Raw genomic sequence first — 14821 nt, 5'->3', positions numbered from 1 at the left:
CCCTGAGTTTCCATGCCAGATTTTCCTTCCTCATCACATGTTCCTCAGCAGAGGCTGGACAAGTAAAATGTTCTTGAGCATGTCCAGTTTCTGGACCCCACAGAACTTGTTTTCCTCAGGAGAATGTTTTCATGTCCTTTAACACTGCAGAGCAAAAGGCGTTTAGTGTGACATGCTGAGGACACTGGTCTGCCTTGACCTGACGGTTGAGGAGATGAACAAGATGCTGCACTTCCTGTGCTTTTGATTATGTAGTGATATTTTTATTATTGTCATCAGCTAGAGCTGCTAGCCCTTGTGTGCCTGTAGAAGGAATGAAGAAAGCTGAACACTTTCCCTTTCAAAGCAGACTGTATCTAAGAAGTACTGGCATTTTGTTGGCCTAGAAACTTGCATCCCTAAATAGATGTATGACTAAAATCAACAGTGTATCACTCATTCCCACCCAAACACAGCTGGGTCCCCCCACACCTCCCCCAGGCCCTTATGCAACAGTGACTCTTTAGCTGGGAAGTGAATTGTCTCTAATGTTCTCTGTGACTCTGACTCTATCATCCTGGACACAAGGTTGATTTCTACTATTTTCCTCTCTCTCCTCTTTCACTGTTAGACATGATTTCATTGGCACTGATCGCCTCCCTGTCCTGCTGAAGATTTCCTATGGCCATGAGATTCTGGTAAGGTAGCAAGTGTCCCTTCCTTCCATTTGCAGAACAGCAGGTAGGAACTGAATTAAGAGGTGTTTTCCCCAGAAGCTGCATAGTGTACAGGGGGATGTGGCCTTCCCCTGGAATTTGCACTAGCCAGTCAGTAACAGAGGACCAAGCAGAGACATAAAAACAGTGTTCTGACAAACTTGTGGTTCCATCACAGAGTAATGTGGGCAGTGCACTGGCAGAATGGCCTTTGGGTGTTGCATGTGCTGTGTTCTGCAGCAAGAGGACTATTATTTATTTATTATTAACCTTTGTATTTTATTAATGGTCTTAGTGCAGAATTGCTTCTTCCTTCAAGACAACTCCAAGTCCAGAACAGCCTTCCTAGGTTTTATAGTCCCAGTATGTTTTCACTCTGTTTTTCACTCTGTTGTAACTCATGGTCAGGATTCCTGTGCGTGCTTCCCCTCATTTAATATGTCTCACTGTGAGTTGTTCCATGCAGTTCTTGGAGTTCAGATCTGCAGCCCATCCTGCTTCTCTCCTATGCAGCTTTCCTGAATCTCTCCATCTCATCAACCCTCCATACTCTTCAACCCCCTGGGAATGTGCTTTTCTCCAAATATACCACCTGCTGTGATGGTAGTTTGGGAATGCACAGGGTGGCAGCATCTTTCAGCAACATTTCCAGTGTCAGCTTCTTCCCCAAGCCCAGAAGATACTCCCTGGGTTCCTGGTTGGCTGCAGCCTTTGTCCACCCACTTATTTCTCCTACCAATGATAGAGGAGGTTCTTACTTATTCTTCCTGCTTCGCTGTTTTCTGTAGCATCCCAGAGCTGATCTGTGGTGTGTTTTCCCTGAGCATCTCCTCAGGCTTGGAACTAATTTCTCTCTCTCCCCCTCTCTCAAACTGTCAGTTAGAGTCAGTCACCTTGTGCTCTGCCAGGCACCACTCATGCCCGGCTGAGCCTTCCTGTCTGTCTCTGAAGTTTCCTATGAGACCATTGTGTTCACACATCTCTTTTATTTTTCTTTTCTTTCAGGACTGTTGTCAGCTGAAAATCCAGCCCTTTGACCAAGCTGTTCAAACAGTGGCTTAACTGTGCCTTCCCTCAAAGCCCTTGGACAGGCTCCCTGTGCTCTGCCTGCCTGGCACAATCCTGAGAGTGACTGTGAGCCTTTCACCAGTTGGCCAGTGAGGGAAGAGGCTTTGGAGCACCGAAGCCTGTAGGCCGTACATCCTTTCTTGCCATATAGCCAGTGGCTCTGGTGGCTACCAGAGGCCATGCTGTCACTGCAGATGGGGCTAGAAAAGTGTGGGATGTCCCAGGGAAGAAAAGATCCCATGGTGCCTTTGAGCTCTGGCAATAGGAGCTGTAGAAGCCAGTCCAAGGACAAGGAGCAGTGCAGGTGGTTGCAGCCTGCAGAGATACAGTGCCACTACTGAAATGCTGATATTGGAAAGTAGGAGTGGGAGATGTTTCTTCTGCAAAGAGGGCAGCTGAGGGACTCAACACAGCATGCCTGCTTTCCTTGCAGTGATGGCACGAAGCACACAGAGTTTCCAGCTTGTGGCAAAAACTGCTCTAAGTGTGCTAACATTCCAGGGCTGAGCAAATCCTCACCTGTGATTCTGGTGAAATGTGCAGAACATATCTAACATTAAGGGAAGCAAATGCTCTAATGTTACCCCAGAAGCTGGAAATTTCAGAAAGCAACAATAAACAGAGGAGACCATTGGGCTGGGGTATCGCTTTGTCAAATTCCAAATTACTTGGCTTCAGAGCCTTGGGGTTAGCCACATGCAAGCCAATGCCTGTTTTTCCTTTGGGTTTAAATTCACTTCTGTGATGACTTTACCTATATGGATAGATTTTGACCTCCTGCTCCTCTGTTTCCCCAACTTAATTTTCAGGAGAAGCTTCTTCTCTGTCATTCCTATTCAGTGGCCAATTTTTAGTTCTCTGATGTACTCTGAAGGACCCAAACTGATTTCCCATTGGCAATTTCTTCTGGCTGTAGGAGGAGACATCTGTAGGGCTTGTTTGTTACCCAATTCCTTGTGCAGCAGGGAAACAAGGCCTCCCACTGCCTAATGCTTTCACATATTGTCCTTTGCCTCTTCACCTGTAAGACTGCTTGTTCTCAGAGCTCTGAGATAATTTAGTCAGGCAGAATTTTCAGCCCCCCAGCAGTTTTAGTAGGAAAAGCCCAGCCAGCTGCATCTGTTGCAGGCTGAGGTAGGCTGGTTCACAGAACTCCCTGGAGAGAAGGGCTGGATCCCAAGAGGAATCCCTGAGCACACAGGTTTTATAAACTGCAAGTGTTTGTACTTTACTGCATAGCTGCTAGTTAGGTTCTGTGAGATATTATCAACTGCAGCATGTGCTCTCCAGGCAGCTGTCCTCCCTGGGGAATCTGGCATCCCTCTTATGCTCTTAAGTCTTCACTGTGGGATGAAGTCTATGCACTCTAGGAGAATTGATTGCAGCAGGTCTTCACTTTTCTCCATTTGTCTCTCTTTAACTGATAATCCTCTAAATGTCATATCCTGTGTCAAATGGAAACTGATTACAGTTTTTCCTGACCAGTTCTGGTCTGTTGGAATGCAAGCTGGCTTTTTGACTGGGAGTTATGTAAATAGGTGTTTTCCATTTTCCTCGGAGGTTCCTATCCCTTTTTCCCTTGAAGTTTGAAAGGAAAGCTTTTGTCTTTCTCCTACTTTCACTTCATCAGGCAAGCTGTGGTTCTCAGGAGGCTGATTACTCATGTAGTGCTTTGAAAAGATCCCATGTAGGGCCTTGCTAACATTTTATTTCTAGTTCTTTCTTCCTTCTCATTTTGCTTATAGATCTGAACTGGAGTGGGTTGTGTAAAAGGAGTTGTCATTTTCTGCTCTTTTTTAAGCAGCTGATACATTATCTCCTGCAGGTGTCTATCTTTACAAATATTTTCTGTATTTTACACATATATTTGAAAAATAGCCAAGCTTCAGGCTTAACTTCCTGTGAATTGCAGCAACTTGTCTCCTGTTTGCCCACACAGAGACATTACTGGGTGACTGCTTTGCAGCCTCTACCCCAAAGCAGACAGCTCAGGGGTACTTTGGGGTGATCCTGCAGAAAACAGTGCATCATCAGTGCATCTTCAGCCTGATTGTGGTTTTCTCAAAATGCAGGAGCCTGTGTGAATGCAAAATCCTTTCTATGAAATAGCTCTGTAAATCTCTCCATTTTGCTTGGAGTGCCTGGTGGCTGCTTTGCCAACAGAATACTGTTGATCATCACTTGATCTCTTAAAGTTCAGCTGGGATCTTCTTGCTTTTGGACTTGCTTCTACCTTTTGGACTGCTAGATACATTCTTGGAGCACTCTAGAGGACATCCAGGTGGTCCTTTCCAAGAGGAGGCCATTACTTACCTAAATCCTGTCTTTCCAAAGTATTTGCCTGTCATGGCCACACACTTTCCTATGTGCAGTCCAGATACTTTCATTCATGGAAGATTTCCACCATCCATTTGCACAGAGAAGCACTGATGTTGATGTCTGGCATAGCAGAAACAAAAGTACAATCTTTCTGATACAGGAAGAGAACCTTTCAGAGAAAAACTGGAGTAGGTTGTTCATCTCCTTGATTTTTTTCTTAGGACATGCTATCCTGGTATTACCAATTTAAGTTTGTAACCATGTGGCCTTCAGTTTGCAAAGTACTTCAGAATCCTTGTGTAGTTGTTAGTGATGGGACCGAGGCCCTATGAGAAACTGACTGCATTTCTTTGCACTGTAGCTGACCTTCAGCGGTGTGACAGTGGAACACGACCAGCGGTACGTTCATTTTGCATCCACTAAGCACCTCTTCACACCCATTGCTGTTGGACGCTCCCACCCCCCCACACAGGTGAGCATCTTGGAGCCAAACCCAGCAGCAGGTGTAGGGAAGGAGCTAGTACTAATGTCTCCCAAGGACAGCCAGTATCTGAGGCAATTCTCAGAAAATGGATTGGCCTTCGTTGGAAAGCATCACAGGAGAACTTTGAGGGTAGTTCTAGGCAGAGTCTGGAAATAGCTGCTGGGACAGCAGCAGGGAAAGTACTTCTCACCATCTTCAGCTTGACTCTAATCAGAATGCTTATGAGACATGTTGGGTTGTTCACTTATTCTCTTGCATTGGATCTGAGTGAAAACTTGCCTAGCTGCTCCAAGTACTCTGGAAATAAATCCTGATTATCTTTTTAGTAAATTAATTTAACTTCCTTAAACACTTATTCAGCAAAAAGGCAGCTTTGATTCTGTTCTGCCTAATTTACTTGGGAAATGAACAAGTCTGAATTGAATTAAGAGCACTTTAATACAAGTGTTTTTGCATTTTAAGTAATCCGCTTTACAGTGATCCCTTTAGCTAATCTGTATTAATTTTCCTCTAGTGTGAAGTGGCAGGACACCATTTGGAGAGGCACTTTAGTTATCAATGTACGTGTGTGGTGATAAACCTTTAGCACAGCTGCCTATCAGAGCCTCAGTGTTAAATCTTGACACTATGAGGTCTCCTCATTCTTAGGAGATAAGCTGATTAATTAAATATTAATGCTTATCAGCATCCTCTGGGGAAGTGTTAAATAGTTTAACTTGTACCTGGTATAATAAGCACTGCTCTTTCTGACTCACTTCAGATTTATAAACTTTACAATGGTGGCTCCATGCCTGTGACATTTGAGGTTCAGTTGGACAACATTGTGAAGATACAAGAGAAGAATTTTCAGCATCCTGTGTTTGTCTGCCTAACTCCTAGAGGAGAAATACCCCCTGGTGAAACAGGCCACATTGAGTGGATCTTCTCACCACTGGAAGCTAAAACATACACGGTAAGAGCCTCCTCATGACTGAAAGAAACAGATGCTGTTGTTGATCTAAAATTATTTTAAAATTCTTTTAAAATTATTTTAAAATTCTTTTAAATTTCTTTTAAAATTCTTACTGATGGTTGGTCCATGTAATGCTACAACTGAATTCAGCTCTGTGCCTCTAAGAAGCAAAGAGTCTTGAGAGAAAATGAGTGGCTGGTCTGGTCTGGAAATGGAGCAGATAAATTTGTGTCATAAGTTTTTTCTTCCCAGGAAGAGGTATCTTCCACTGCCAGAGTCATCCCAGTATATCTTTTTCAAGGATCAATCAGTAACTGGGGATATCAATAGTATTGGTTCAGATTTGTGGTTCATTGTTGGCCTCCAAAAATTCCCACCAAAGAGACTGAAGTCAGTGTCTTCTATCATTGCAGTGTATGCTGCTGCAAATCTCTGAAAAAAGCTTTCCCAAAGACCTCTGTCCTGGGCAGGCAGGCAAGGCCAGAACTGTAGCACTTGCTTCAGTCTGTGGTGAATGCATGGATAAATAAATAAATTTAACTTTAAAACTCGAACCTTTGCTCCAAGAGGGAGTCTCCATCTATCTCATACTGTAACTGGCTAATTGACTATTTAACCAGCTTTCCCGGGCTAACAGGAAAGGCCAAGGCCTGAAAGAGCAAAAGAGACTGGATTTGTCTTTATCCGTGCATGGGGTGTATTTAGACCAGTCCATTAGCAAGTGTGCTAGTTTACTGCACATCTCTCCCAAATATGACTCTGGACTTAGAACCTTTATCTTGTCTGAGGCAGGTTGACATTCTCATCAACATCCTGGAGGGTGACTCGACCCAGATTACTTTCCAGGGAGTAGGCTTCAATCCAAATGTTGTAGGAGAGGCTGCCACATCGAGCCAATTTTTTTCTTCTGCAGTCATTCCAGGTTCTGCCAAACTAACTGTGCCTGGGCAGGTAAGTCCAAGTGTGGGATATGAACAATATGATCAGTCCAGAAATGTGTGACAGAGATTGAAATATACAAGTGATCCCATCTTGCAGTAGCCTGTGTTGCCAGAGCATTTGTTTGCCATGACATAGAACAAGATATTTCCCTTCCAGCAGGTGATCAAGAGCTTAACTCATGGAAGCCGAAAGGTGTTTCCCTTCCAGCTTGTCACTTCCATAGCCGTTAGAACAAAACTGAGTTTGGGTTTGTTCATGTACTGAATTGTTTCTTAGAAGTTACCTCCCATCACAGCTGCCTTTCTTCTGTGCAGTTACAACACCTTTTTCTTTGCTAAATCATTCTTAAAAAGACTGTTGTACTCCTGCCATACTCTGGCAGGGCTTGGCTGCCACCATTTCCCAGCCAAACTCAGGTGATTCATAACTGAATGCTGACTGCAGGATGGTCACCTATTCAGGCACATGCAGAGGAATGCACTTGTTTGACCTGCCACTGGCTCAGCAGGGGCTTGTCTGGCCTGGCTAGAGCTGGCCTGCCAGCCTGGACAATCTGTTGTTAAATTCATCCACACATCCAAGCGCAGTGAATGAGCACTACACAGCAGCAGCAGATGCTTTCTCCTGGCAGGTAAAGGATTCAGCCTGTGTGACATTAGCATGCCTTCCTTGGAGCATGCTCTTTCACTTCCAGCACGGCAGTCATATTCCTGAGAACAGCAAAGAGAAGATGATTGAACACTGCCTCAGGCTGACAAAGAGGACAGCATTCTCTGTTGTCTGAAATCAAGTTTCTTTTTCTAATGATTACTGTACTTAATCAGAGATTGCATTGTGCCTGGAGAATGGGGCAAACTAGTACCATACTAGTAACAAGATGTATTAGGGATAAATTTCCCAATACTCACAGTCATGTTGATAGGGATTTTGCACAAGCACACATCTGATGTTTCTCAACTGGCATAAGAAAAGGCCTGGACTGCAAGTGCTGCAGAGAGAATTGGGGTGTTACTGGTCCTCTGTGCTCCTGAGATCCTCTCCTGTCCAGCAGTCTTATTTTTGTCTTGAATTATGTCTTATTCATTGCTCACTCAATCCCACTGCAACACAGCTGGCCTTTTGATGTAAAGTCATTGTAACCAGAGCAAAATTGAGAGAATTGTTATGTCCTTTCAAGTTGTTATAGTAAAGATACCTGGATAATTTTATCTGTAAATTGCTGGACAACTTAGAGATGACTGTATGACTCCCCTTCCCCAATGGCTAGGTCCCATCTTCCCTCCCTGCTGTTCCTCCTGGTTTCTCCTTGCTTCCTGCAGGCAGCCACCTTGTCCCATCACAGGATTTGCCTTGGAAATATCCCTGACTGCACCAAAGCTGGTCGACTTGTCTTTCTCAACAATATCTTGAAGAGCAAGGCAGTGGTGTTTTCCTGGCAGATAAGCTCCTGTAAAGAGAAGGTGAGTCCTCGTTGATTTACAGCCTTCCTGCCCATATCTATTGTGCCATGAAAGGACCTTACAGCTCCATTTTCAACAAGACACTCAATTCTAAAAAATTTGCTTTCTACTAGATGATGAAAGGAAAAGTGAAGGCAAGGGTTAGGGCAGGGGGTGCAACTGGAATTCGGAAGGGAAATCTGAAGACCTTGATGGGGTTATATGAAGCTGGAGCTACAAAATGTGATAACAAACATCAGGACTCTGACCACCAGCAAAGGCATGTTTGTTCTTAGAATATATTAACTGCATCTCTCTTATGCCACATACCTCTGAGAAGGAGAGGTGTGTTCCCTACAAAGACGAAGCACTCAGGAAGGTCCCAGGACAGTGAAATAGCTCCTCTGGGTTTTTCTCTTTTTTTAAAAAAAATTTTGTTTTCCTCCCCCAACTCCTACACCCAGGTGTTGGAGATTTCTCCAGAGTCAGGGGTTGCACAGCCTGGAGAGAGTATCCCCTGCTTCATCACACTGCAACCTACAAGGAATCCCTCCTTCTGCAGGATAAATTTGGTGTGTGAGGTGAGACCCAAGAGGTACCTGTGTATTACCATGACCTGAGCACATTACTGTGGTTCCCAAATGGCTGACCACAGCAGTCAGCTGCCTACTGCTTCCAGCTGAAGGAATCCTTCTTTGATACACACTTCTCATTCCTGAAGACACTTAGCTTCATCCTTCCTGATGCTTTAAGCATCCTTTTGTCTGTGTGACTCACTAGATGAAGTATAATTTTGCAATGTATGGCTTTGGGAGGGGAACCCAGCTGCTAAAAGTGATGGTTTGAATGGGAGTGGCTTTCTGTGAATGCCAAAGACTTGATATCTGTAAAAAAACAAGTCTCGCTGCTTTAATATTACTGGGGGCACAGACTAAAAGTAGTGTCCCCCTCTACACTTTCCAGGTTTTCTTTGGCAAGAGAGTATGTCTTCTCTGTATGAGTCGTAAAATACCACTGTTTTTCCCTCTTCCTGCCACTGGAATACATGGACAGCAAATGGGTTTCTTTCTGGGACCTCCTGAAGGGGAGAAACAGGCATGGACTTGAGCCAGAGGCTGTTATTTGCAACTCTTTTCTATCCTTGCTCCCTTCAGTTATGATTTGTTTCATAGGTGTACATCCAGGAGTCCCTGGTTCGGTATGAGAGGGACCTGCACGAGTGGGAAAAGGAGAAGGAACGGCAGGCTGTGGAATTCACCATCACAGAGAAGGACCTTGGGACTAAGAAGAAGCTAATGTCACCTTCAGTGGTAAGTGCTCTCAAAACCTTGCACCAACTTAACTTGGCTCAAGAAACAGCAGCCAGTGTTGACAAGAAACATTCTTTAGGAAAACCTAGGCAAGTTGTTAAGAGGACATGAGGCTCTGATCTGCTAAAGACCTCAAAGGTTATCTGTGGCTTGTGGAAAATGAGATACTGTTTGCTAGCCAAAAATCATCTTACAAACTCTGAAATTGCTAGTGACCATCTGAAATTTGGAAGTACATGAGAAGCCTTTGGAAAAACAAAGCCAGTATCTCTGGAAACCAATGGTTGGATTTTTAACCATGAATAAACACTGGAGAGAAATGTGTAGCTAGCAGTAAGAATGTGGTCTGAGTGAAGAATGGAGGGTGAGATCATTGACTCTCAGCTGGCACAAAGTCTAATAAAAAATCCTAAGGTCTTATTCTGCTCTGTGTCTTTCCCACATGGTATTCTTCCTCCTTTTTTTTTTTTTTAATTTTTATTTTTTTTATATTTTATTTTATTTTTCAGAGGTTATCAGATTCTGCTGAAGCAGAAAATCTTCCTGAATCCTCAGCTGTGATCAGGAAATACAAGGTAGGTCAGGCCTGTCTCACTCATGGTAGAATCAAACTGACTGCTTTAGAAGAGAGGCAGATGCTGGATATCAGAGTGTGGGAGTCTGGACAGAGAGCACAGCAGGATTTGTAGCTTCAAGGCTTTGGGAGACAGACTGTTTGGAGGAGCCAGAAGAATCAGACTGACTGGCTGTGTTCTCTGGCCAGTAACTTTCCAGCTGAGGTGAATGGGAACTGAAATTGGCATCAAACATGCACCCATGACTGGAGAAAGGGGGAAAGGTTTCAAATAAGCAGAAAATATGCACATAGACAGGGCAATTGGTACCTGTACTGTTTTCATTTTGGGGACACAGTGGAATGTGTGCCGCAGCAGAAAGCAGCAGGACCCTGGCAGAACGTGGTGCAGACTTTGCCCTCACCTCAAGAAGAGCTGTGCTCTGTTCCTCAGGAGAAGCTGCAGGCAGGAATTGCCTTGTTTTAAATACACAGGAAGTTTTAAAGCTCAATTTGCCTGGTTCATCAGTTTCCATTCAAATGCACAACTGTATGCACTGCTGTAAGACAGCTTTTCCGGCAGTGGTCGGAAGGTGTGAAACAAGATCCCAGTGAGCGCTCTGCAGAACTACCTGGGCCCAAAGAGCCAGCAGTGTCTATAGCCATCAGCAGGATGTGCTGTAGGAATGACAGGCTCAGAGCTAACCCAAGATGTTGAAAAATTTGGGGGAGCTGAGGGGAGACTGGGCCTGAGAGGATTGAGGCAACAAGGAGATGCAGCTTGTTATCTCAGGAGTGCCACCACAGGGCGGCTGTAGCTCCTGAGACCCTGTGGAGTGCCTTTGCATGCCCTGTACTGTTCCATGTGAAAGAATCAGCTCAGGGCAACTCTAGCTTGGACTGTTTGCCCTGTGCTGTTTGGTGTGATCAGTGAGGCAGGTCAAGGCATTCACTGAATGAGCATAAAGATGGCTGCAGAAAGGTGAAAACAGTTTCATTTAGTCGTCTTGGGTTTTAACCTTTAGTGATAATTTGGAGCCTGCTGTGTCTTGTGTAAGGAGCAGTGAAGGCCCCTAGCCTCATTCCCAGAGGCAGGACAGCCATGTCTCAAAGATCTTTGAAGTCCTGCGATGCCTGAGGATTTCTCCAGATCTTGGTGGTGTCCTCCTGGCCCAGGCATCCTGGCTACTGCTCTTAAGAAAAATCCTCCAACCTGACTGCTGGTAATGCAATCCCAAGTTGCCCCATATAGTGTGGCTGGAGCCAGTTCCTGGTTTCCCTTCAGGTTTGGGGGAGGCCAGTTTCCCCATGTATTCCATACATGTATATCACTTCTCCTGCGGCACTCCGGGTGTGCTTGCAAGAGTTTCCACAGTGGTGGATTGGAGAACAACAGCCCCAAATACCTTAGGGAGGCCCTGAAGCCCTGTTGACACTTGGGGCTGGCACACTGGACAGTGAGAAGGGAACAGACCTGATTGCCACTGTGGCTGTTCATGCCTGTTATCAGTACTGTGGTGCTAAGATTATTTAGACACCCAGGATCTGGTGGCTCTGGCTGCTGGGCTTTCAGTTTTCATGCCTGTGCTCACACCTACACCAGCCTACTTGTGGCCAAAGGACCAACTGTATACCTTCCATTTCTTTCTCTCCAACAGACATTACCCCCTATTAAAAACCACCCTACATCCAGTCAGCCACCTGGACACATTAAGAGGGGGCTGCTGTTGGACAAAGACACCAGCCAGGTGCGGGTCAAACCAGAGCCTCCCACACCCTTGCTCTTACATCTTGATGTGTCAGCCAGGTCCTACGCTATTGAGGACTTTCTCAGCAACTTCGCCTTGGATTTTCCCAGATACTTCTTGTCCTGGTAAGAGATAGAGTTTTTTTGGATTGGCAGCTTCATCTGAGCCAGGGCTGCCCACGCTCTGGTATGTACTGAACTTGGCTGTCTGTTCTGCTCTGCTTCTCTCTGGTGCCTCTGAATTAGGTAAGAGGTATCTTGCTTTTCCCAGCATTAGCTGACAAGACCTGTTTCTCTCTCCACCTCAACTGTCAGAGCTCACTGTTCCTCTTTTATGTCAGTGTCCCTGCTCCTGTCACAAATACGACGGCTCCCACCCCTCCCCTGCTTGCCTGCACTCCTTGCCTGATGTGCTGCTGCAGTGCCAGGAGGGTGCTGGTCTTTGAAATCTTGGTTCTATAGTGCTGCCACTGATGGAACAACTCCTTTCCCAGCCCTTTCAGCGCCCAGCCCTCAGAGAGCGAATCTGTGGATGGAAATAGGCATGGAAACAAATGGCTGTCCCTGGCTACTGCTTCTAAACAGGAGCTGGAGATGGTGACTGACATACTCACAGGTGTCATCAGGTGCGTGTCCCTTCACCCTCACCTGGTTTGGAGACCCTGTCCTCCAGAGAATGCGTGCAGCATGGCCAGCCCTCTGCTAATCCTAGAGGAATCTGTGCATTCTTGTTGCCAGAATGGGAGATCTGCCTGCCAAAGGCTGTCTTGGGAACTATGAGCTTGGATCCTGGAGTAACAGCCAAGGCAGGGACTTCCTCCCCAGCCACCAGTTGACCCCATCTTACCAGAGTTCCTATGAACCAGGGAACTCCACTAGCTGTGATCTTGGAAACAGGCTGCATTGGGGTACACCTGTTTGGTTTGTGAGCTGTGCAACTGTAAAGAACCAGCTCTGGAGAAACAGAGGTAGTTTCACTGGCTCAAACCCTCTTACTGCTTCCCTTAAGCCCAGAAAGCAAGAAGGCACAGACTAAACACTGATATCAGTCAGTGGTTTTCTCTGATTTGTGCTGTCTTGTAATAATCCTCTGGGTCATACAGATAGCAAATTTGCTGGAACTTACCCTTTATTTTCCTCTTCTAGAAGCCTCTTGGAGAACGGCCACTTCCAGAAGTCAGTGAGAAAAATCCAAGATGAGCCTATTCCATATTTCTCCCAGTTCAAGTCTGCAAAATCAGCAGAGCTCCAAGACAGTAGACACGGCTCCAGGGTCTCTGCTTCGACAGATCTTGACCTTGAGAAGGGTGGAGAGAAGAAAAAAATTGGTCAGGAAACCTCTCCCAGTGATTTGCTGGAGTCTTGCGAGACTTTTCACCATAAGCAGTTGAAGGAAAAGGAGATAATAAATAGGTGAGGAGAGTTCACAAAGCCAAGAGCTGCACTTTCAAGAGAACCGTGGCAGCACACTGCCTGGCAGAAATCCATTTCTCCTGCAGCTCTGCAGTATTCTGGTGTGTTCTGTGTTGTTTGGGTGGAAGTCGATGCTAGCCCACCTAGCCACTCTCTCTTAAATGTGGTTTGTGGGGAGACATGGTTTACTGTGTCTGGGGTTGAGCCATGGGCAACCAGGATGCTGGTAGTGAATGACATCTGCTTTACTCTCAGGCAGTCCAGGCCATATTAGACATTAGGGTGCAGTATGTGCTTACCTTTTATTTTCACTGCAGTATTTCACCACCTTGCATTTGCTGTGGCTGCTCCCCTGTACACTGCTACAAGCTGCAAGCATTAATCACTAATAGCAGCTACAGCACAGCTTGGAGGGAGAAACCAGTAAAACTGTAGTCACCCAGCTCTGTCTAAGGTCAGGGGCTGATGCCAGCTGGTGACAGTTCTGGAACTAGGGTCAGCAACCCATTGCTTAAGTCTTTGGTTCATTGGTCTCAGTGTGTAGGAAACAGTGTATGCTCCGCTGCGGTGCCTGATGATTCCTGGCAGGAGTCACAGCAAGCAGCCTGCCTTATCTGCTTTCTGATAGTTGTCCTCTGCTGTACTTCTCTCCTTCTAGGCAGCCAGCTGTTGGGAACCTTGTGGAGCTGGTGCTGGAAAATACACTGCAGAATATCCTGATTGAAGCCAGCCGTGGAGAGGTGGTGCTGACAGCCCGGCCCAGGGTCATTGCTTTACCCCCCAACCGCTCCCAAAGGTAGCAGAGTATATCTGTGCTCTGGTGGGGGACGGGACTTGTCCTTAACATGTCAGGCTGAAGCACAGCCCATTTTCTAGCCCTTTTGGGTTAGCTGAATCCCTGACTATCAATGCCAAGGCTGCCTGTGCAAAATGAATCTAGTCCCAAAGTCTCTGCCCCCTCTTGGCTTATCCTGAGCCACAGAGCAGAGGTGGTAACAGTACAGCCCTTCTGTGGACCTGAGACCCTCATGCAGCTCTAGGGCAGGGCTCTATGTGTGAACAGCTGGTCTGAGGCACTGGAGTGTCCAGCAAGGATGGTGCTTTGGGAAAACAGGTCAAGAAGCAGGCAGCACAGTCTCTGACAGCAGAAAGGGAGAAAAGTTTTCATAGTCCAAGGTGGTGTGGGATCTAGTTAGGTTGAGGGAATGGCCACTGGTGGGGAAAGTAGATTTGGATCTGAGTAAAAAGCATAAGGGTTTTCCTTAGCCTGGGCAGAATTGTAGAGAGATGGGATTGAGGGTTAATGGAAGGGGGCTGTTGGATGTAGATGTCATCTCCAGAGCTGCTCTTTCTTCTCCAGAATCACCAACCTGGCACCCCTGCCCTCCAGAGCATAGCTGCTGGGTACTGTACTGCTTAAGCTCTTCAAGCACATCAACTGTCTCCATTTCTTTATCCCTGTGATGTCCAGAACAACTTGGACCCTCCCACACCATGATCTTAGCTCAGCATGGTGGCTTTCTCTGAAGAGGTATGTCCTGATTATGTTCTCAGCAAAGATTTGAATCCTCTGACAGCTCCACAGCAGAGTTCATGAGATCTCTTCTTTCTGTGGCTGGCCACATCACCGGAGAAGAACTCTATGCTACAGGGAGCACATGGACAACCACTATGACAATTCTCACTACCCTCAGTCTGTACCAGCTGAGAGGAGTGGAATCTGCTTTGAAATGACATCTGGGCAATGAGGTGATGACATCAATAGCATGCAGGTACTGAATCTTCCTCCCCTCCTTGCTCCAGTGGCAGCTCCAGGCTCCCCTTACAGTGACCAGCTCGAGGGGGCAGCTGCAGCACCATCAGCACATGCACAACCCAATAAAAGCAACTTGAACTTCA

General features: G+C 46.0%; 1 protein-coding gene across 2 annotated transcripts in view; it reads left to right on the top strand.

Moving 5' to 3' along the window:
- CFAP65 (cilia and flagella associated protein 65) overlaps positions 1–14821 on the top strand; it is a 31499-nt gene extending 16678 nt beyond the window's left edge. The window contains exons 20-33 of one of the 2 annotated variants that reach the window (XR_015773091.1): positions 611–677; positions 4444–4554; positions 5327–5518; positions 6311–6469; positions 7780–7920; positions 8364–8480; positions 9072–9209; positions 9719–9784; positions 11421–11635; positions 12004–12135; positions 12656–12922; positions 13581–13718; positions 14283–14453; positions 14559–14821. Coding sequence is in view for 1 of the 2 variants with exons in the window: in XM_014249266.2 (XP_014104741.2) it covers positions 611–677; positions 4444–4554; positions 5327–5518; positions 6311–6469; positions 7780–7920; positions 8364–8480; positions 9072–9209; positions 9719–9784; positions 11421–11635; positions 12004–12135; positions 12656–12922; positions 13581–13718; positions 14283–14319 (1780 nt within the window). In the remaining variant the exon portion in view is untranslated. Of the gene's footprint in view, positions 1–610; positions 678–4443; positions 4555–5326; positions 5519–6310; positions 6470–7779; positions 7921–8363; positions 8481–9071; positions 9210–9718; positions 9785–11420; positions 11636–12003; positions 12136–12655; positions 12923–13580; positions 13719–14282 lie in introns of both variants that reach the window. The other variant, XM_014249266.2, reaches the window with a different exon arrangement.

The sequence above is a fragment of the Pseudopodoces humilis genome, chromosome 8 (genome assembly GCF_049639895.1).
Source record: "Pseudopodoces humilis isolate 2021_Gansu_Grassland_sample_001 chromosome 8, ASM4963989v1, whole genome shotgun sequence".
In the NCBI taxonomy this organism is placed as follows: domain Eukaryota; kingdom Metazoa; phylum Chordata; class Aves; order Passeriformes; family Paridae; genus Pseudopodoces; species Pseudopodoces humilis.
The sequence above is the reverse complement of the archived record's forward strand: the minus strand, read 5'-3'. Positions and strand labels throughout refer to the sequence as shown.